Source organism: Cajanus cajan, chromosome 4 (assembly GCF_000230855.2).
Source record: "Cajanus cajan strain Asha chromosome 4, NIPB_CcT2T_4, whole genome shotgun sequence".
NCBI lineage: Eukaryota > Viridiplantae > Streptophyta > Magnoliopsida > Fabales > Fabaceae > Cajanus > Cajanus cajan.
Window position 1 is genome coordinate 5119637 of NC_138520.1, and position 24353 is coordinate 5143989.

The 24353-nt window shown below is 29.0% G+C and overlaps 2 protein-coding genes across 3 annotated transcripts; one reads left to right on the forward strand and one right to left on the reverse strand.

The window, feature by feature from the left end:
* The first annotated feature begins 547 nt into the window (after nucleotides 1-547).
* Nucleotides 548-4945, forward strand: LOC109802031 (methyltransferase, putative (DUF21)). Of its 2 annotated transcripts, XM_020363226.3 has the most exons (12): nucleotides 551-846; nucleotides 937-1013; nucleotides 1107-1190; nucleotides 1273-1386; nucleotides 1457-1543; nucleotides 1797-1936; nucleotides 2022-2109; nucleotides 2800-2873; nucleotides 3004-3188; nucleotides 3591-3817; nucleotides 4324-4370; nucleotides 4535-4945. In XM_020363226.3, the coding sequence occupies exons 1-12, from the start codon at nucleotides 669-671 to the stop codon at nucleotides 4710-4712; spliced, it is 1479 nt and encodes a 492-aa protein (XP_020218815.1). In that variant the 5' UTR covers nucleotides 551-668; the 3' UTR covers nucleotides 4713-4945. The 2 variants fall into 2 exon arrangements, with proteins under 2 accessions (XP_082930096.1, XP_020218815.1); XM_083073970.1 differs by lacking the exon at nucleotides 4535-4945 and having other exon boundaries at nucleotides 548-846; nucleotides 4005-4371.
* Nucleotides 4946-14945: 10000 nt separating this feature from the next.
* On the reverse strand, nucleotides 14946-15943 carry LOC109802816 (uncharacterized). The gene has a single exon (XM_020364209.3). The coding sequence runs from the start codon at nucleotides 15447-15449 to the stop codon at nucleotides 15090-15092; it is 360 nt and encodes a 119-aa protein (XP_020219798.1). The 5' UTR covers nucleotides 15450-15943; the 3' UTR covers nucleotides 14946-15089.
* Between the last annotated feature and the right edge of the window lie 8410 nt (nucleotides 15944-24353).

Here is a 24353-nt window from a genome sequence, read left to right on the forward strand (position 1 = left end):
GTGCTTTACACGTGGGAAGAACAGTAGCCACAATCTGTAAGAAGATAAAACATCATCTCATCTCACTATTGAATTAAAAGTAATTTTAATACTGTGACACTTGCTTGGCGGCAGAAGTGGAAGAATGCAAGAACAAAGTGACGACTCAGCCTCGCAATTGGGAATATTAGTCAACCTGCACCGTCACAATAATAAATAAGAAAATTCATGTTACTTTCAACATTATTATTATTATTACTTATTATTTTAAAAAGTTAAAATTACATTTACAGTTACACTCCATTATTTTTCATACAAATTTTCTTATTATATTGCAAAGAAAACATTAAATGAAAAAGTAAGTGATATATTTTTTTTTTTAGGTTCGTTCATGGAGTATACACCGCCAACAGTAGTGACTAATCTCCTCGCTATGTTATAGGCATTTCAAAGAGTGGGATAGCTGATCCCAAAATTTAACGCGGCTGTATATACAAGGCAGGATTCCAACTCCTGAACTTGCTTAAAAAGCAAGTGATATTTGATACTTGAGAATATAAAACGTATTTGTTGATCTAACATTTATTCTTATGTTAGCGAGGAACATGATGAGACGGAAAACGTGAAGAAATCAGAATCAGCAAACCTGAGACCTTAAAAGAAGAGAAGAACCTGTGCTTGGAAGATAGATGGCGGCGGAGATAGCATGCTGCGGAACAAAGTTTTCACTGTACGTGCTGGTCATCGTAGGTTTGGTGTGCTTCGCGGGCCTAATGGCTGGGCTCACCCTTGGCCTCATGTCTTTGGGCCTTGTCGACCTCGAAGTTCTCATGAAATCTGGTCGTCCTCAGGATCGAATCCACGCTTGTTAGTTCCATCCCCTTTTCTCCTTTCAAGTTCCAACAACTCAATTTTCTTCTCGCTTGCTAATTCATTATTATTTTTTCTTTTTTGCAGCGAAAATATATCCAGTGGTAAAGAACCAGCATCTTCTGCTTTGCACACTTTTAATTGGAAACTCCTTAGCCATGGAGGTACTTTCAATTTGAATTTGTCTTGCCTTCAATTAAGTAATTTAACCTTTCATTTTCACTTGACTCTGCTTAATCTTAATGTTTCCATTTCAGGCTCTTCCCATTTTTCTTGATTCTCTCGTGCATCCCGCCGCAGCAATCTTGATTTCGGTCACCCTCATCCTCATGTTTGGAGAGGTAATTATTGGTTCATGTGAGATGATATGAATAATCAATTCGGCAGTGTCTTGTTTTGTGAGGTTCCTTGTAATTGGTGCAGATATTGCCACAAGCAATTTGTACAAGATATGGATTAACAGTTGGAGCAACGTTGGCTCCACTTGTTCGTGTTCTTCTTATAGTTTTCTTCCCCGTGTCTTATCCAATCAGCAAGGTATGCTTTTAGTCTGAATATATGTATCATTTAAAAAGAATATGTATGATGGAGATTGTAATATTTTCAGGTTCTAGATTGGATGTTGGGTAAAGGACATGCTGCCCTTTTAAAGAGGGCAGAGCTCAAGACTTTTGTGAGTTTTCATGGAAATGAGGTATGGGCTATATATATATATATATATATATGTATGTATGTATGTATAATTGGAATTTTGAAATTCCAAGTTTTATAGGAAATAATGAAACTATTGTCTTTAAATTCATTTGAATATGAATGCTTTAAGATGTGCTTCTGTAATATTTTGATGTGGGTTTTTAAAGTATATTTACTTATGTTCCAGTTCTTTCAATATGACTAGGCTTTGTTCTCTGATTTTAACATGGCTATGTGATCGTGTACTTTTCTAGGCTGGTAAAGGAGGAGATTTAACTCATGACGAGACAACCATCATAACTGGTGCACTTGAATTGACAGAAAAGACTGCCAAAGATGCCATGACTCCCATATCAAAGGCATTTTCCCTTGATCTGGATGCAACTCTAAATTTGTGGGTTTGTGAATTCTTTATCGTTCTCTCCACTGTTCTGATGACTTCTTTTGTTCTAACCTTGTCTTATGTGTTTGCACTGAAGGGAGACACTGAATTCAATAATGACAATAGGTCATAGTAGAGTTCCAGTTTATGCAGGAGAGAAAACCAATATTATTGGACTTGTTCTGGTAATTTTTTTCCTTTTGAGATTTTGTAAATTGATGCACAGGATTTTAGATTAGTAGTTTCAGTGATGATGTCTGTTATTAATGTTCTGTTATAATTCTTGTAATGTTGGATCACTTCATATTGTGGTGAAAATTATTATTAGTGGTTTGGCTACATCAAATTGTAACATACAATTGATTTGTCCTTCCTCCTCCTTCCCTTGTTGGAGAATATCCCTTACTAAATACTCTAGTGACTAAGCCAACACTTTGAGATACACAGATTGGACATGATAGTTTAAGTTATAGTATGTTACTATAATATGTAGTGAATAATGTTTGTGAGGATTAATGCTAGGATATATTTTTCTGTCAACTGTTATTGTTGTCGTTCGGATTACATGTATAAATATGATCTTTACACAGAAGTATTAAGACCAGATGATGGGAAAACGTTCTTAAGGATTGATGTCAAGCTCAAAACCTTCAATCATATCATGATTATTGTTATTGTTTATGTTATACTTAGTAATGGATTATGGATCTGTTATTGTGAGAAGGGTATACCTGAAAGATAATAGAACTTTAGTCTCAAGTCGCTCTGAAATACAAGAGGTTTTTTGTGTGATAAATAGTTTAAGAAAAAAACCCAGCTCTTTTTAAGTTTCTATCCACTATTATGTCATTGTAATTTAATGATTTGATGTGCAGGTTAAAAATCTCTTTATGGTTGATTCAAAGGCTGCAGTTCCTCTTAGAAAAATGATCATCAGAAAAATTCCTCGGTAATTCTTTTTCATATGTGAGAGCCTGAGAGGAGATACATTATCTTTATCTATGAACTTAACATTTTTGTACTACATTTTTTATATGCTGGTATTACAAAGTAGTCATGATTTCCTATTCATCCTGCAGTGTTTCAGAGAACATGCCTCTGTATGATATACTGAATGAATTTCAGAAAGGTCACAGTCATATTGCAGTTGTGTATAGGGATCTAAATGATAAAAACAAAGCTCCCAAAAGGATTAATGATGGGGAACAACTTGATCTTAAGGACAACTGTAAGAATAAAGGAAAGAATGCACACTTGAATAAAGGTAGAGATTTAAATAAAAGTAGAATAAATTTCATTATGTTAAGTGCATGCTTTTGAAATATAACATTTAGTTAGCAATTTGGTAAAGTCATAAAGCATGACATGCAAATTGTTCTTTAGTTTCCCCAAAGGTATCATTGTTTTCCCTCTTTACTGACCTTGTTGATTATTTTCAAATCTTTCGTATCCAGAAACTGTCATCTGTTTTAATTTGTTTCCTTTTGTGAAGATCATTTTATGCGCCATGTGTTTTTACTTCACTATTCAAGCACGTGGTTTTCTATTTGTATCTTTAGACCATATGCCTCAATTACGTTCTTTAGTATCATGATCCTTTGTGGTTGATCTACTCAGTACAAATCTATGATTATCATGTTTGACTTAACTGTTGCTGCATATATAGGTGCTAATTTGGAGTCACGTGATACTACTTTGACTACTGTTACTAAGATTGACGATGCTCAACAAGCAAAGAAAAGTCCACCAGCAACTCCTGCTTTTAAAAAGCGACATAGGGGTTGTTCATTTTGCATTCTGGACATTGAAAATGCTCCTCTGCCAGTGTTTCCACCAAATGAAGTGGTTGTTGGTGTTATTACAATGGAGGATGTCATCGAAGAGCTTCTTCAGGTTAATAGCTTTAATCCACTCTACTTGGAATTAGTGGTTTGGTTTTGGCTCCAAATTATTTAGTCTTGTATGTTTATTTTGATACTCTTTTTAGTATTCATGGTGCAACTCTAGCTGTCACCGACACAATGATGAAATTTTTTTTTCACTTTTTCACTGTTTCATTCACCATTTGTTATTGCTGCAGTGGCACATGATTCCCCCTCCAGTGTTCCTTCATATATGCACTCAGTATGGATGATTAAGTGCTGTTTTTATAGTTATTGAAGAAAGAACTACTCGATTTGACTTTTGCAGGATTACTTCTCTGTTCCATTTGGATGTTGCAAATTGCTAGAATGAGTTGTTTTATCGCTACAAAATTTAGCTTTGTATATTATTATTGCTTCATATATTATTATTGTTATGAATATGACTACAGGTTGCATGCATGAGGCATGCTTCCATTGCCTTTTAATTCACTTGTCTATGTTGATCCATCTTAATTAAATCCTTTTGCATTTCAGGAGGAGATACTAGATGAAACTGATGAATATGTCAATATCCATAACAAGTAAGTTTACAATTGTTCCCTCTTAATTGTCATCTGAAGCCCCCCAATTTAGTTAGATCACTTTGTTGCAAGTTGGCTAGTGCTTCCCAGTGTATTTTTGGAAGCAATAGATCATTGTTAGCTTATAGAATGAAGCATATTAAATTGATTTATTGCAAATGCAGGATAAAAGTTAATATGAATGCTTCTAAGGAGAAGGCTCCTGGTGCTAATCTGTTGCGGCCCTCTCAAGCAGTTCCAGGTCATACACCAACTAATTCACTTTCTACAGCTACTTCTGCAACAGGGTCGCCTACCACAATTGATCAAATCTCTGAAAGCGAGTCACTCAGGAATCAATAGTTCATTAAGAATATAAGAGAATGAGATAGGTTTGTGTTTGTGTTGAAAAGGCAGAGCAGTATATAGTTTATTGTAAAAATTCCCTGTATGATATTATGTTAATATTAACAAAGGAACACTACGGTAGCGTGTGCCTCGCCAGACAAAACAGAATGGAGTTCATTTTGGTTTCACTTTTAATGGAAGTGGAATTAAAATCTATCAATTTTTAATATCACATCTAGTTTTGTTTAGTTTTTAAATTCTACTGAACATAAAACACGATTTTATGTTATGTTCTATGTCATTTCTTGGTAATCATATTTTATCTAGCGCTACCTACACACACACACACACCATATTTTAATGTTAATATTCCTGTTTCATGATATGTTAAACACGACTGTAATCGTATTGTATTCTAAAGAGTCATCCCATGCTCACATGTTAGGAGAATAATCTATTTGGGAGAGAATTTTGTATTATATTTCCTGTGTAGAAATTCTTCTAGTCAGTAAAAGTTTTAAACAATGAAATAAATTTTTCGAGAGTTTTGTATTAAATTTGTGTGAATTTTTTGAGTCAGTGACGATTTTAAAAAAATGAAATAAATTTTTCAAAAAGAACATTTTAAAAATGTAATATGAAAGAGCTTTTACAAATTGGTTTGTAAGTAAATTAATATTCACTTTTTGATGAATTTATTTTATTTGTTTTTTTATAAAGTATTTTCAGAAAAAGTTTATTCAAATATATTCGTAATAACTTTTCGTTTTTTTTATTATTGCTCTTGTATTCGATCTCACTCTGGTATACTATATAGTGAAGTTGTTGGATGTTTTCTAACCCCAAACATTTTCTGAAACTTCTTCTCTTTTACTAATGAAAGGTATTTAAAAAAAAAAAAAAAAAAAGAAGAAGAAGACAATATTAGAGTGTTAGTATTTTTTCAGTAGCTTTTTGTTATCTTAATTTTGAGAATAGACAATTATCATAGCTATATCATGTAGCATACCTTTCTAGGTGTGGATTCTATGTAATTACAAAAATGACTATATGAAAACATAATAAAATAAAATATATTAAAAAAATATGAGTTAATCACCTATACACTTGTAAAGTTTTTTTATACTGGTAACCAATTATATTTTTTAATTGTGTCATAACTCAAAAAATATTTGCTTGGACGATGATTGTATTGTTGGAGCTTGCGGTTATTTTTAAATGTAAGGGATCTTAATCTCTCATTTTTTCTTCCGACAGAAAATCCCAACTTTTTTTATCACGGTTATAATAACACCAAAACTTAAAACTCTGTCATTATCTCAACTCTTTTGCGACTAGCAACTAGATTGACTTTAGCAATTCATTCTTCATCTTTTTTAAAAGTGATCTTATAAAATAACATAAGAGTTAAGACGTGTCGAATTAATATAAAAAATTTACAAATATATTACATGACAATGAAAAATTTTACGTGAACAATAAAAAGGAGTTGATAAAAGTTGCTTTTCTTATATTTAGGACTAACTCCCGTTTTGTCTTTGAAATTGTTGGCAGAGTTAATCTAAAATTGAAAAATAGAAGAAAAATTTTGTCCTTAATTTAATTTCGTTAATCACACTAGCCCTTATTAGTAAATATCCATTAACTAAGTCATTCAATTCAATATCTAATGAGACATGTTATTTGTCCAATCTTAAACGTATAAAGAGGGAACAAAAATAAATAATTAGTATATATATTACTCAGTGATAATATTTTTAATATTCTATCAATATATAATTTAAAATTGTAACGACTCGCTATGGTCTCTACACTTAATGGAATCGCATTAAATGGAAACTAAGATAATTAATAAAATTGGATAACTCATAAATACAAAACATGAACAAATATATTTATATATATATATATATATATATATATATATAAAATAATAAAGTTTTTAAGTATTAGTATTTATACAGTTATCCAAAACTACTATCTCCTAGTGCCGGTCAAGCACAAAATTGTTACCCAAGATGGTAACTCTGACACTAGGTACCAAAAAAATCCACTTCTAGCAGCAGTCAACAGCTCCAACCTAGCCCTGATCTGCTCTCATACACCGTATGATCATAGCAGTCCATCCACATGGAAACAGAAGGGTAAGCTAGAATTCAATAAACAACCATACAAGTATAGGAAAAAAACACTATACTACCCATTCATCCAATCATCATCACAAATGACCATACTGTTCAACATAAAAACACAACTCATTCATACAACTTAGAAACAACTTTAATATAACAACAACAACAATAATATACAACTTAATATTTAAATGCGTCGTCACGCATATACAACTGGGAAATCTCCAACAACTGAGGTTGAGCAGTCTAAGTGGCATAAACCCTACCGAATCCAGTGTTTGACCTATCTCAACCAGGTCAGGTATAGAACAACTTTAGGAACTCCGAAGAGAACCAGGTATAGACAACAATAGTTGATTTCTCAGGTGTGCCACCTAGACTCGGAGGTCCAGTACTACTGTCAGGACAGAAGGGTTTGGGTATGAGCCTACCACAGCCTTGGCTAGCTTCACCAATCCACATGTGGAGTTAGCCCACCCACTGTCCTCCAAGTACCACGCACCCTCCAGTATCTAATCAAAGACTACATCTCTAACTAGATACCTTACTCAAATTGGTTATTCAACCATGACATGGATCGACTATTTCCATGTCGCCCACACAGTACTAAGGGATTCAACTTTAAAACAGCTTTCAACTTTTGAAACAACTTTCAACTTATCACCTTAGTACTATGTATCTCAACATCTGGCCGCTTGTAATCAGTATAGCTCGGCCTGGCCCCTATACCGTGGTCGCTTTGTACACGTGTGCCTCGACCTTGCCCACACACGGGATCAACTAAGTCCTAGAGGAGAACAATACAACATCTACTCCAAGGGAAAACTTCCCAAGGAGGGTTTTTCAACAAATTGGGCTCTCAGAGCACCACAACTATCTCAATTCACACAATGGGATGAGCAACTTTGAAAACATCTCCCCTAGTCCTAGTGATCATCATCACAACTTAATCAACTTAGCAACTTAAACAACATACAACTTAATTAAACAACTGTAGTCATTACAATATCAAATTGATGCAACTTAACAACTTTATAAACAACTGCAGCAATATATCACCTATTCAAAATTCATCTATCATGTCAACTAACACATAAACAGCATAAATCAACTTAAGCACTCAACAACTCAACTATTTCAACAAAAGAACACCACGCATAAAACTTTCCTAACTCTCCTGAAATTAAACAACTTACATTCTTGCTTCCCTCACCTGAAGATTGGCTCAAATAGCCAAAAATTGAACAAAAGTAGAATTTCCCTTCGAGGCTCAACTCAGAACATCAATCCACCCAAATTAAGCTTTCTAATATGAATTTCAAGAAATGACAGAAGGCATTAGTGGTCTAGAGGAGATAAGGAATCATATAGAGAAATTTGGAAGAGAAAAGAGCTCACAGACCCAGAGACCTTCTCTCTAAAACTTCTCTCTAAAAACTCGCATTCTCCTCAAGGCCCTCAACCCCTATTTATAGACTTTACGGAAAGGCCAGAACGGCCTGTACCGAAACCGGAATGGCCCGTTCTGTACTGCTTCATCAAGTGCAAAAACCTCATGCAGAACGGCCCGTTTTGAAATCAGAACGGCCCGTTCTGGGACTCATCCATAACGGCCCGTTCTGCATCCAGAACGCCCCGTACTCCAACCAGAACGGCCCGTTCTCCAACCAGAACGACCCTTTTTGGAATTTGGAACGGCCCGTTCTCCCTCCAGAACGGCCCGTTCCCAACTACGTTTTACAGGTTAATTTAATAGCTTGGAATGGCCCGTTCCAGATTGGGAACAGCCCGTTCTGGGCTACTAAATTAGTCACATTTTTTTATAACAATGTTACAAAAATAACTATGTTAACGAGAATATTTTAGTTTTTATTTTTCAACAAAAATATTTTATGTATTTTTTGTCTCTTATTTTTTAATTTATTATTTTTACTTTAAATTAATTTTAATATTTTAAAAATAACATTGTATCACGATTAAATTATTTACCATTAATCTTATATATAACTTAAATATTTATAGGTATTAATGAGCTAACATGCTTCTCTAAAGTTGTTTGTTCTCCTTTATAGTGTGATGTCATGCACAAGGAAATTGAGGCTCTTGAAAATAATTATACATTAATTCTTGAAGATTTGTCACTTGGAAAGAAAATTATTAGGTGTAAATGGGTGTACAAAATCAAATACAACTCTAATGATACTATAGAGAGACACAAAGCACGTTTTGTTATTCTTGGCAACAATCAAGTTGCAGGCATTGACTTTAATGAGACCTTTGCTTCAATTGCTAAGATAGTCTCTATTCATGTGTTCCTTATGGTAGCTATTATTCGTGGTTGGGAACTCCACCAAATGGATGTTCATAATGTTTTTCTACATGGTGATCTTAATGAAGAAGTATATACTTCTTTTCCTCTAGAGTTTTCTGGTGCCTCTCCTAGGAAGATCTGTAGATTGAGGAAATCTATGTGGTATCTAACAAGCACCTCATAATTGGTTCTCTAAGCTTGCTTCTGCCTTGAAGTTATTTGGATTTGTTCAATTCTATGTTGATTACTCGTTCTCTCTTAAACGACATGGTGTCATTATTCATATTCTTATGTATGTTGATGATTTGATCATTGCCGGGAATGATTTTGCAACAATTGTTAATTTCAAAACTTATCTTAACACTTGTTTTCACATGAAAGATTTGGGAGTTTTGAAGTATTTTATTGGTATTGAGAGTGCTCATGGACCCGATGATTTATTTATTTCTTAACGTAAATATATGGATGATATCATTTCTGAAGCGAGTATGCTTGGTTCAAAACCTTATGAGTTTCCCATGGAACAAAATCACCAATTAGCCTTTCTTACAAGTTTCGATTTTCCTCATCCAGATTGTTATAGACGACTAGTCAATATCTGATTTACTCACCATCGCACGCTCATAACTCTATTATTTTGTTCACACTTTAGCCCAATTTATGCAAAGTCCCAAAGAAATCTATTGGAATGTTGTTATACGGGTTCTTCATTATTTAAAAGACAATCCTGAACAAGGTCTTTTGCTTTCTAAAAACACTGCACTATTTCTTACTGCTTACTGTGATTCAGATTGGACCACTTGTCTTTAACTCGTCGCTTTCTTACCGGTTAGTTTATTATGTTGGGTGTTTCTCCTGTTTCTTGGAAGACTATGAAGCAGTTGACCATTTATTGATCCTCTACTAAGGCTGAATATCGCTCTATGGTCACTATCATTTATGATCTCACTTGGCTTAAATAAATCCTTGCTTAAGTCTCTTGGAGTTCATCATTTGACACCTATGCGTTTGCTCTCTGATAGTCAAGCAACTCTTCATATTGCTGTGAATCTTGTTTTTCATGAACGCACAAAGCATATTGAGATTGATTGTCATTTTGTTTGAGATCAGATTCAAGCGGGTAATATTGCTACCTTCATGTTTGTACCAATTTACAACTAGCAACTAGCAGATATTTTTACCAAGGCTCTTAGGAAGCAACAATTTCAATTTCTTCCGTGCAAGTTGAGCATTCAGAATCTTCATGCTCCAACTTGAAGGGGAGTATTGAGATACTTGACAGTTGTATCTTAGCAACATATCATTTGTATCTCAATCATATTTCATGTAATTAGGAATAAAATGTTTAGCTCCTACAATATTTCTTATAAATATTAAGAATATTTGTTACAAAATTAGTTCCAGATATTTAGGTAGAATATGGTGTATATAATTCTTTTAGTATCAACATGAATGACAAATGGTTTTGTTTTATATTCATCTTTTACTTAGCCTTGATTCATAAGCAAGACTTTTAGGCATTTTGAAACAAGTCATTAATTTGTTGATGAAATCATGGAGACACATTTTTAAGGGTAAAATTGTGACGACTGGACGTACGTCAAAGTAGAAAATATCTCAAACATGATAACTTTAACAATGTTAGCCGACTTAGGATTGGAACATTTGTACTAGAAGGGAAGCCTAGATCACTCTAACCTTTTAGCCTCAATTAGAAATTTATTCTGATATACTTAAAATTCTTACACTACTTAGTAATATAGGTCATGAATAGTTTATAAATATTTTCTTCCCTTAACCAACTCAAATGTATTTTTAAAAGTAAAATTGTGATAATCCACCACACATCAAAATAAATAATATTTTAAATATAATGAGCTAAGATAAATAAATTTATTGTTAGAATAATAAGTATTTAAATGAAATAACTAAAAATTTCGTAAAGTTCCTCGAAGGGAAAAAGGTTTCTCGCGGAACCTTTTGTTTATCCCCTTCCTTTCTTCTTTTTGGAGCTTCCAAACTGTAAAAATATTTAGTGTTTTTAAATAAAAAAAAATTCAATCTCAAATCCTTGTTTTCGTTTTCTATAAAATCAAATTGAACACAAATATTTATATACTCAATTTATGCAGAAAATTGATTTTAAGTTTAAAATTAACTTTGTAATTTAAGTAATTTTTTGAATTAATCATTTCAATAAATTTTAATAATAATTTATTTTTAAAATATAATATTTAACATAAATCATATTGTTTTAAAATTAATTTTACAATATCAATTATAATACCTCACCCAAACAGAACAAACAGAGGCACTACAGTGGCAAAAGAGACGACATGTCCTTTCATTTCGGCTCCGTGGACAGTATTGCAAAATTCGGCATGGAACCCCAACGCGCACCATGAGCACGTGGCATGTCACTCTCATTGCGTGGCACCATCCAGATCAAGCATCGGTAGTAATCGCAATCTTGAATGGAACGTGTCTCTCACGCGCTGAAGCACAACCTATTCACGCGCGCGTCCTTTTGGTTTTGTAATAACAGAGAGAGTTGATACAGCACCATAGACCCTTTATATTTCTTGTCACCCATTCTCACTCTTTTTCCCCAATGAATATAAAATTCTTGCATGACATAATACTGTTAGGTAAGAATATACTAATATTTTAAATAATATTTCCTAAATTTAATATGAAAAAATAGGTAAGTCATAGAGTAATTTTATATTATCTTTATTATTTTTAAATAATATTTTATGTTATTTGTAACATAATACATCCTCTAATTTCCAATATTAATAATAAAAAATATATTTTATAATAATTAAAAAAGTTTATATCATTTAATTTTGTTAATCTTATTTAAAAAATTAACTTATTTTTATAAATTATATTCCATAAAATTTGATACCAAGAATAAAAATAAACATTAGAAAATATAATTTCAATTAAATAAAGAAATATTTTAGGAATGATCACATTAGTAAAATTAGTTAATATTTGTTTGTACTTTGAGACTAACAAATCTTTAATGGTATTTTATAATAAATGAGGAGATAATTATTGAATTGAATTTAACTAATCACTTTTTTTTTTAATTTAACTAACTTTTTTTTTTCTTGATGAGTTACTCTAGAGGTTAGGCACCTTGCATTTATATATTGCGAAGATGATCTATGTTGCACAAAATTTATGTTTAATTCTTGTTGTATATGAAAATCCTTCCATCTATAATATAGTAAATTAAAAGAAACATTTGGCAGGATAAAAAAAATTAAAAGAATTTCATTCTCTAATAAAGATAGTCCAATTTTTATAAATCATATCTCTAACCGTACAATTTAGTTCAATATTTTTTAACACTCTTTATTTCAATTTCCTTCTACAAAGAATAAAGATGAAAACAAATAAATAAGTTTGTGACAAATGCTCAAGGTTTTACAACGATCATCTTCATGAAGTCCTTATATAAATAAGTTTGAAAATTGAGAAAAGAGAGAGGGAGAGAGAATACATATTCATTGTAAACATATATTCATTCTTTCTGTAAGAATATTGTACTTAATAAGTTGTATCACATCTTAATAGTAAAATAAAACAACATTGTTAATTTATCTAACTTTAACTTAGTTTTATTACTTTGAATCCGACTTGACTATAAAAGAATCTTTATTGTTTGGAGTCTAAAGAAACTTCATTATAAAAGAATATTTGGTTGTTTGAAGTTTAGATAGACTTTTTGCACAAAGAATATTCAGATAGTTGCTTTAATAAACAAGTTAAAGGATAATAAAACTTGATTGAGTTGATCAAGAATCATATGTAATCTTAGCAATTGTAACGAATCAATATAAATACACATTGTATTCATTTTACTTATCTTTTTATCTACACTCTTTCAGTTATAATAATTTTAAAAAATGTTAAATTTTTTATTGACATTATTCAACTCTTTTCTAGTATTTATTTTTAATATTTATATATTTTTATTTTTATTTTTTATATATAAATCTTAAATAAATAAATATTATATTATATATTTTTAACTAATTTTTAAATAATAAATTTTTAAAATCAAAAAAATTAAATCGAAACAAATCAAATTACATGAAATTGATTTAATTTAATTACAATATCATAATTCATTCAAACTAAATTAAATCAAATCACAATTTTTTTTCAATCCAAGTGACTTTTAAGCCCAAAAAATTATACCCAAACGTGGAGGGTATCAAAACCTATAGAAGAAAGGAGAATTCAGAAATTCTCAACTTTCAACATGAGGTAGAAAGGTACCCAGTTTTTAACAGATACAACTTGTGATTGGTTAGTAATACAAAATTTTTTGCATCCACTATACACAAAAATTAACTTTTAGAAATGAACCCAAAATTTATTTCAATGTCACATGATCATTCAATACAAATTTGATTGTAGAGGTGGTAAACCATCTAGACTCTAGAGGGACTTTTTAAAAAGAAAAATCTAAGTATCTCCTATTCATGGAGAAAAGTAGAATCGAAGTAGATAAAAATATATCTTTTTAGTGGATCCCACAATATTCTAAGTTTTTTTTTTTTTTTTTTTTTTTGTTGCAAAATCTCTTCATCCATGAATTTTTTTTTTAAATCGTAGGCTCCGCTACTGCTTTTTTCTTCTTCTCACTTCTCATCTCCTCCTTCTCCAAATAATTAAAAAAAAAAATATTACACTTTTTTTCTTCTAAAAAATCTTTTAAAAAAGCATTGAGTTAATGTAAGTGACTACATAAAATTTGTAATTTTAAAAAATTCAAATGATTTTGTATGTTTGATATTGATTCATTTATTTTAAGAATAACTTTTAATTATTTCACATGATAACTCATGATTTATTATAAATTTTAATAATTTAATTATTAAATTAAATTTTTTTAATGAACTAATTAATCTATAAAATTTTGTAAAGTTTAAAAATGATTTGATTATTTGTTACATAAATTAAAATGAATAATTATTTGTAAAAATATATTATTATAAAAGTTAAATAATTTTTAAATTTCATAAAATTTTATAAATTTATCTATTCAAAAAATTTAATTTAATAATTGAATAATTAAAATTTAATGTAAATCATGTTAAATGAAGTGATTCTTCATATATATATATATATATATATATATATATATATATATTAATAATAATAATAATAATAATAATAATAATAATAATAAGTGATATAAAGAAAAAAGAAAACAGTGTATAGTAAAAATGATTAATATTAAAAGAGAGAAAGGGAAAACAATATTACAGAAAAAGCTATAAATTTATTCATCTCCCTTTTTATATTAATCTCATACTTTGTAAAGAATGATCTCTAGCAAATAATAAATGTTATAGAATTTCAAAACCCATGACAAAAGAAGCTGGGTGAGTTACAGCTAAGAATTGTGAGGAGGGGAGAAAGAACCAGTGAAGCAATATTTTCCCTATCAAGAGACAAAGATATCTAAGACAATTATAGTAAAATCCACGGATTATATTGTTCATATCAAACTTATCCTAATCGTATGAAGATTAATATAAAAGAGGAGGTAAAAGGCGATCGAGCTCTCTGGGGGTTGAAGATTAACACTCAATATCGATCGTTATCATATTAATTCACAAAATCACAACACACATAGAGATTAAGCAATCCATACAACAAAGCCTTTATAACTTAATTAAAACCTTAGTTTTTTTTCGCTGCATGTGAATGAAACATTGTATTCAATTCAAAGTTGTCTGGTAGACCATGATACAGTATTAGCACAGGGATTAGATAAGGTGAAAACGTAACCTGAAGAAAAAGTTGTTTGGATGGCTGTTGTTTCCATGATATGAATCCTTAAAAAAGACGAAGAAGCAAAGCAAATAATTTCTTTGAATTACTTAGTTCTGGAGAAGAAAATTAAAAAAGGTAATGATATTCTTAAGTGCTTTTTCTGGGTTTGCTTTTCCGCCTAGCCCTGCTTCTGGAGGGTTCCCCTTTTGGGAGTTGAATCTCTTGGAACACTCCTTCTTTGGATTCCGATGTTAACTCTTCTTGATGCTTCCCATGTTCCTCTTCTTTCTTGGTTGCTGTAGTGGAAGCTTCTGGCTGTGGTTCCTCTATTGGTTGAGGTTCCACTTTTTTGGCCTCACTTTCCGTTTCCACCACAACAACCTTACGAGGCCTTCCTCTTTTTCGAGGAGGTTGAGGTTGAGGTTGTTCGGTGTCACCTCCTTTAGATGAAGCCTCAGCTATCGCTACCCAAAGTTCCTTCGTTTTTTGTCGCTTCTTTTTCCCCATAAATACTTCTCTATCAAACAATAATAGTAGCACCACTCACCAATAATATCTCTATCTCATCAATTTTTCATACCACCTAGCTACAATCTTCTCATTCTTTCTAATGCAAAGCAATTAAGCATAGCCTTCCCCTCTCTCTCTCTAGTCTCTATCTCAATATGTTAAAAGCAAGTAGACTGATGCTATGTATCTTTGACCACTATCTAGATTCTGGAAACATTATAAGCACCCTTATGAGCTATATAATGGAATAAAAAATTCACAAAAACTTGAGAGCCGTTTAAGTAATCTTCTTCCTTTCTCGTAGTTTATTCAGTCCAATTAATCTTGTACTGTTCCCACTTCCCATGTACACACAAGCATACATAGAACCATATGATATATCTTCTTTTTTTCTTTTTCTCTGCAATAATAAAGAATGGCATGTGTAGGTAGAAGTGAGAGAGTGAATGAATGAATGTAGATTGATAAGAAAATAAAAATAGAAAGGAAGGTGTTTGACTGAGTAAGTCGAATGTGGATAAACAAAACTAACCGGAGGAATGGAGCAGTAAGTAACCATGGTTAGGGGCGTGGACCAAAGGGTGGTTAGAAAATGGGAAGTGGGGTAAGGTTTGGTGTATTGTACTACTCAGACTCAGAGTTGCAGTCTGACCACTTGTGTCGCTTCCCGGGTTTCGCGTTTCCTCACCTTTTACACTTGCGCTGTAACTTTCTTCTTTCTTTCCTTTTTTTCACTCAAAATATATATTTTATTCATAATTTGAGGTTATTTTTTAGGAGCCTTTAAAATCATGAAAAATTGTAAATCGATATTAAAAAATTGAAAACCGATGGAAAATTATAAATCAGTGGTTTCATTTGATTTTTAAATTTTTAAAATTGTGCGATTTAATTCAAATTTCAGATTGAAATATATAATTGTTTTGAATCAAATCAAATTGTATTTATTTGTAATTTTTTTCAAATGTATAGTATATTTATACAAAATTGACGTTTTATGAAATTATTAATTACTAAAAAGTATTTTCTTATCTAAATATATTTCATAATATTTAAAAAATATATTTTATAAAATTATACGTTATTAAATTAAATCTTAAAATAAAAAATTATAAATTATTTATAACATTTGAAATTTGTTTTTAAGTGATTAGCTATATATATGAAAAATATATATATAATAATTAAAATTGTATTAGAGGGTTTTTTTTTTATAAATAATAAGATAAAAATTAATATTAAATATATTAAGTGATTGAAATATTTTAATATTTATATATGATTAATTTTATTTTTGACGTATATTCTTAAAAAAAATAACATAATATTATGTATAGTTTTATTTGACTTTTAAATGGTAAATTTTAAAATTTTCAAAAATCAAATCAAACTGATTGATTTTATTTGATTCAAATTTTATAATTCACTCAAATCAATTCATATATAATTTTTTTAATTTAAATAATTTTTAAAACAAAAATTAAATCAAACCATATAATAGATACTCCCGCTATTTTCTTTGAATATTGGAGTAAGTTTTATCCCTTTTAATAATGTTTGTTTACATGTATAATCAGAAAATTGAACTTGTACTGTTGCTGTTTCTGCCTATGCCTCTTTTTCCATTCTAATTTTGACCATTCACTCAGTTAGTGTGTTGCCTCGGGTAAGGCTAGGTACAGGGTCAACATTCCTGGCCCGCCTAATTTACTAATTTTAAGTTACATACTGCAACTACGTTTAAATTACCAAGTTCCAAATATGAATAACACAAAATTATGGAGTTTCTAGTATTAGATAAGATAAATTTTAACACACAAGAGATAGCATAGATGCCTACTAGTTTAGACACTCTAAACCTATAGTCTGGCACCACAGTTTTTTTTTTTTAATCAATGTTATTTATTGAGAGACAATATTCATTTTAGTATTTTTATGTTCTAAAGGAATCAGTTTTGAATGTGTTGGAAAATATCTCTGGTGTAAATAAATTTAAAAAAAAAAAAAAAGATTATTCCTAGTTGTGTATATATAAAACAACATATGTGAAACTAAATAAGAGGAGTTGTTGCTTGATTGGTACTCTACTTCGAGAAATTAGTCTCATGGCTTCTAATTGTGGAGATACCCTACTTTTTGTAGAAAAAATATATAAATTTTTTAAGTGTAATATTTTATGTGTTCCTAGTTATTATAAACAGTTTTCATAATAGTCTATTAAATTAAAGTTTACCAGTCTCCCTTATTAATAACTGAATTCATTTCCCCTAAAGAAAAACTTAAATTATTTATTTGACTTATAGAGTAAACATTATTACATTTTAATATTTTATGGACCACCAAATATTTTGTTTTTGAATAGTGTAAATAAAGTTTGTTGGTATCTAATTTTTGGTAATGATTGACTCTTGATAACAGTGTAGAGCGGAAATGTATCTCAGAATTACATTTGGATACCTAAGGATGAGGCAGTAAAGGAGTTAAAGGTGTAAGAAAGAAGGAAGAATTAGAAAACGATGGCCATGCTTAAGGGGTTATAATAAAAGTAGTGAAATTCATGAAGGATTGTTATTCTTCAAAGAAGCCATGGTCTTCGTCATAAGATAAAATATTTCTCAGTAAAATTTTGTGTTCCTATCCTTAGTTATGCGCAAATCCGTTTGATTAATGTCCTCAAAACTCGTTTTTCAAGAATAAATTATATACATTTTTTATTATAGTCAATTTCGTGCAAGCACCGATAAATACGAAAATCAATTTATATAGAATTATTTTAATTTAGTCTTGGGTTTAATGTTAAATATATAATTATAATAAAAAAAATACATGTTTAACTTTATTTATTTTAAAAATAATTATAAATTAATGACTACATATTTCTAACTATCTCAATTCCTCTCCACTCATTTTTGTAATCTTTTCTATCTTTATAAAAAAAAAATACATGTTTAATTTTATTTATTTTAAAAATAATTATTTTTTTTACTAACTTCTCAAGAAAGTTATTATATTTATACTTAAAATTATTTAAGTATTTAAGAAAATTATTCATGATTAAACTTGAAAAACTAGAAGCAAAAGTCTTAACATATTTGCATTAAATTCCAAAGGATAACTAGTCAACTCATATATGATTATCTTCAATAATATATATATATATATATATATATATATATATATATATATATATATAAAAAAAAGAGAGAATTTATTTATTCTAAAAGTAAATCTTGATACACTTACTTCACTCAATAATTCATGTTCTACATCAAATTTTAATAATTAATCTGTTAAATTAAAAGTTTTAATACATAAATCAAATTTGTAAATTTTTCTTAAAAAATTAAAATCACATGATAATTTTTTTCATTAATTCAAATTGATGGATAATCATAAAAAAATTATATTAATGTAAATCTATATAAGGAAGTATTATGTAATTTTAATTTTTTTTTTAAATTTGCATACTTGATTTATACATTTAGAACTTTTAATTTAAAAGTTGAATAGTTAAAAATTGATGTAAAACATGAGTTATTTAGTAGAGTAAGTTTGAAGTAAGTGAATCCTTCCTCACACGCACAATAATTCATGTTCTATATCAAATTTTGACAATCTAACCGTTGAATTAAAAGTTTTCAATTCATAAAGCAACTCTACAAATTTTTAAAAAATTTGAAAATTATTTGATACCACATTTTATTAATTCAAATCAATGTATAAAATACTTTTATGATTTGATTATCTGACAATTTGAATTAAAGAAATGGAATATCAAATAATTTTCAATTTTTAAAAAAATTACAAACTTAATTTGTGCATTAAGAATTTTTAATTTAACAATTGGATCTTTAAAATTTAATATAAAACATGAGTTATTGAGTAGAGTAAGTTTAGGTAGACTTATTCTTGGAGTAAGTGGATCTCTCTCTCCACACACACACATATATATATAGAGCGAGAGAGAGAGAGAGAGAGATGAAGGATCAAATGACTCCAAGAGTAATTCTTAGTAAAATTACTTCATTCAATAATTCATTATATATGTTGAATTTTAACTATTAAACCATCAAATTAAAAGTTTTTAATATATAGATCAAGTCTACAAATTTTTTAAAAATTTGAAAATTATATGATACTCCGTTATATGGATTCAAATCAACATATAAAATATTTTTCTGATTATCCATCAATTTGAATTAACAAAATGAAGTATCAAATAATTTTTTAATTTTTCAAAAAAATTGTAATTTTGATTTATGTATTAAAAAATTTTACTTTAATGGTTAAATCATTGAAAATCAATATACACAATGAGTTATTGAGTTAATTAACCTTATCAAGAGCTACTCTTAGATTCATTTAATTCCTCACACACACACACATACACACACATATATATAGATAAAGGTTGAAATGATATCGGTGTAACTTTTACCGACTTTTACACTACTCAATAACTTTCAATTAAATGTGAATTCTTCAAAACTTATCATTAGATTGAAAGTTTCTTACTCCTAGATCATATATGCAAATTTTTATATTAATTTAAAATGATTTGATACTTCATTTTTATAGAACAAAATTAATGTGATATATATATATATATATATATATATATACATATATATATTTCAAAATATTCTAAAATATGAACATTTTAATTATCTTTAAATTATTGTTTAATTTTAACAAAATTTGATATAATCATATAAAGTTATAATTCAATGGTTAGAAAGATAAAATTCACATTTAATATAAAGTTATTGAATAATGTAATAGTTGGTAAAAGTTATACTGATATTATGCAACACACACGGGTCATCTAAAATGGAAAAGAAAAAACACGTTGAAATTGATATTGAATCTCAAAAAGGTGCAAATGCACTTTTGATAAATATTTTGTTAGTTTTGATAAATATTTTGTTAAACATCCTATAATTTATCTTTAAAATAATGCAAATTTAGATAATCTAGACCTCAAAACTAAAAATTTAAATAATGAAGAAATAGATGAGAAAATGAAGAGTCTACTTTTTTAGTTAAAAATAGTAAAAATTAATATGATTATCATGGTAAAATTAAATATTTTAATGATGGAAATTATCATATCCCTATTGAACAACATAGTAAGCACATAGAAAATATGTAGCTTTTGCAAAACTCCATTTGTTAGTTGTTAGGAAATTCTTTGTGACATTTGAGTGGTGCAACCATTGTTGATCTTTTTTCCATTACAAAAAATTGAGATTTCAAATTTAAAAATAAGCAATTAAATACTATTTTTTTCATCTCATTGTCATTTATTTGTTAAAAGCTCTTTATTTTATTCATAGATTATAATTTTGTTTTTTTTTTTCTTCTATACTAGTTGAATTGTTTGAATTTAAACATGTTACCTGGAAAGCAACCTTTTGGTCTTCTAAAACAGAAAAAAAAAACACAAATTAAAATTGATATTGAATCTCAAAAAGACGCTATTGATATTTTTTTGTTAAACATGTTGTATTTTCTCTTCAAAATAATGCAAATTTAGATAATTTAGACTCCAAAGCTAAAAATTTAGATAATGAAAAAATATATAAGAATAATGAAGAGTCTAATTTTTTTAGTTAAAAATAGTAAAAATAAATATAAAATTGAATATTTTAATGATGAAAATGATCATATCCCTATTGAACAACCTAGTCACTATATAGAAAACATTTAGCTTTTCTTACAAAAAAAAAACTAGTTTTTCATGAAAAAAAAATGAAATGGTTAATGTAGAAAACAATAGAAACTTTTTTCTCTTGTTAAGATGATTGTTGAACGGGATCTTGTCATGTAAAAGTATTTGGATAATATCCAACATAATGAAATTCATTATCATTATTTGTCATAAGATCCAAAATAATTTGAGTAATATGGTAGGTGATGAAGTTAAAAGTGCAATAGTCCAAAAAATTAAAGAACAAAAATACTTTTATGTGATTCTTTGTCGCACTCCTAATGCAAATTATCAAAAACAAATGATTTTCATATTACCTTGTGTAGATGTTTCTACAAGTCCAATAAAAGAGGAAGAGTTTTTTTGTAGAATTTTTAAAAGTGAATGATACAACAGGACAAGGATTGTTTGAGGAATTACAAAATATTCTAGAAACTTTTGGTCTTGATATAAATAACATGAGAGGACAAGAATGTGATAATAGATCAAATATGAAAGGTAAACATCAAGGTGTACAAAGAAAATTGTTAGGTATAAATCTTACCATCTGATTGCCATAGTCTTAATTTGACACTTTGTGATATTATAAATTCTTGTACTAAAGTTAAAGTTTTTTTTTAGAGTGCTACAAAGTATTCACACTGTATTTTCTCATTCAACTAAGCATTGGAAAATTTTAAGAGATAATGTAAAAAGTTTAACTATTAAACCTTTGTCATAAACACGTTGGGAAAGTCATGTAAATAATGCACATGCAACTAAAACTCAAGCTTCAGATGTAAGAAAAGTTTTTCTTCAACTAGCTACACAAGATAATGATCCAAAAATTAATAGTGAAGCTAAATCTTTAGCAAATAATGGAATTGGAAAGTTTCTATTAGCTATTATTATTTGGTTTGAGTTGTTAACAATTATTAATGAAGTTAGCAAAAGTTTGGAAACAAAAGACATGTGTATTGACATAGCTATAAAATTAGTGAAAGGTTTAATTGAGTACTTGGAAAAAATAAAGAGATTTTGGATTTATAAATGCTATTGAATGTGCTAACAAATTGCAAAAAATGGAGATTGAATGTGTTTGTTTATAAATAAATTTGTAGAAAAAAAATACTTTGATGAAAATTATTCTATTTGCACACAATCAAACCTTGAATTTATTATTTTTATATATTATAGATCAAGTAATTGGCTCACATAATAGAAGATTTGAGCAATATACTACATATGAGGAGATTTTTAGATTTTTCTTTAGTATGAAAAAACTTAGATCATTATCTTACCAAGACTTGAAATTATGTTGCAAACATCTTGAAATTTATCTAAACCAAGATAATTCTTATGATTTTGATGGTGGAATTTTATTTGAAGAATCAAAAATCATTAAAGATGTTTTAATAATTGAATCAAAATCAAGCTTTATGATATTGAGCATTTTGAGTTCATTTAATTATTTTTCTAATGCATGTATAACTTATAAAATAATATTAACTATTTTTGCTATTCTTGTATCTTTTGAAAGAAATTTTTTAAAATTGAAATTGTTATAATCCTATTTACAATCTACCATGTCACAAGATAGATTAAATAGTCTTGTTTTAATTTGTATTAAAAATAAATATTTAAAAAATCTTGATTATAAACAAATTATTAATAATTTTGTAATAAAAAATACTCAAATAATTACAAAAGCACCTATTTTTTATTTAAAAAAAAATAAAAACTGAAAGGTGGCCTTGGATGGATTCGTATATTTTACAACAAACCTTATAACTAGTTAAATGCATTTCTTTTCTGGTCATTGGAATAGACTGAATAGTACAGACTACAGAGGACAACATGATTGCAGGAAACACGTACGAGTGGTTTGATTTATGGGTGGCGTTGAAAACATTGGTGATCAAGTTCTTATATGGCACCTAACTTAAAATTAGGATCTTAATTACGTACATTATCTATCTAAATCTCTCATTATTAACGCTTTGCCTAGTTGCAACAAGATAATAAACAATTAGAGCAGACGTGGAATCTGGAGGCGGCGTAAGTGAGCATGATCATGATTGGTGGCAAATAAATTCATAAGAAAAATATAAGGGAAGTGAATCATTATTCATTAGCTTTATTTCCCTGCAAAACCGGTAAGAAACGTTGATGAAATGTGTTTAGTTGAAGAAAAAATATCAATGTCTTTTTTCATTTAGTTGAACAAAAAATAAGAGGAAAACAACTTGATTATAATGGCGTCAAACATACTAAGAAAATTTAATTCAATTGATTAAATATTGTGCATAAATTGTTGTAGCTCTTTAAAGACGGTATTTAATTCTTACGTATATAAAAATAAAGTCATCAAACAAGTATATGCACGAGGTTATTTAATTATTTATTTATTTATTATCGTTTATCATGGGATTATAGTGGGTAAGTAGGGGTGAGCAACGGATGGGTTTGGTCGGGTTCGGGTGAAAAATGTCCAACCCATTGTAAACCGACTTTGAAAAAATGTGATCCATATCCGACCGACTGAGCTTTCGATTTGAGGCGGTTCGGGTTGAAACGGATTCGGATTTAAGCGGGTGGGTATAATCGAGTTTGAATTTTTTTGTAAACCAATTTATCTTAAGGAAGATGAAGCTTAAAACGATAAAAAATATTTTTAAAATAGTGTATAAAAATAGAATGAAGGTGACAATAGATGGTGTAAGTAGATTCGTAGTTGAAGCATTTACAAACTAAAGAAGCAAAAATAAAAGATAACAAAATTCATAGTTGTTACATGGAAAAGAAATATAAAGTTAGATTACAAAATCATAAGAAATCACAGTCACACAAAATGTACTCAAAATGGAGATAAGAAGATGGAAAAGAAAGACAAAGAAAGAAGCAAAAAGATAACTCTAAAAATGGACTAGTGTGTTGAGAAGTTGAATGAGGAAGGAGAAGACAAAATAAATATCTAAGTTATGAGAAAAAGGAAAAAAATAAGTTACAAATTGATGGCTATATTATACTTGAAATAAAGACTTTTAAGTTTGGACTATTGTTGTTTAGTTATACAAAAGTAATAAAAATTTAAACTTGTCTCATTTTCGGTTGGGTTCGGTTTTTGGCGGGTTTAAAAATTCAAAACCGAACCCGCCCAATATAACCCGTATAAAATCAAAATTTTAACCCGATTTATCCATAAGACCCGC

Bases quoted from the DNA above. Each gene is read 5' to 3' on its own strand.
- LOC109802031 (XM_020363226.3), top strand. From the start codon at position 669: ATGGCGGCGGAGATAGCATGCTGCGGAACAAAGTTTTCACTGTACGTG. The intron at 2,874-3,003 runs GTAATTCTTTTT...TTCATCCTGCAG, and splicing joins ATCATCAGAAAAATTCCTCG to TGTTTCAGAGAACATGCCTC. The intron at 4,371-4,534 runs GTAAGTTTACAA...TTGCAAATGCAG, and splicing joins TATGTCAATATCCATAACAA to GATAAAAGTTAATATGAATG.
- LOC109802816 (XM_020364209.3), bottom strand. From the start codon at position 15,449: ATGGGGAAAAAGAAGCGACAAAAAACGAAGGAACTTTGGGTAGCGATA.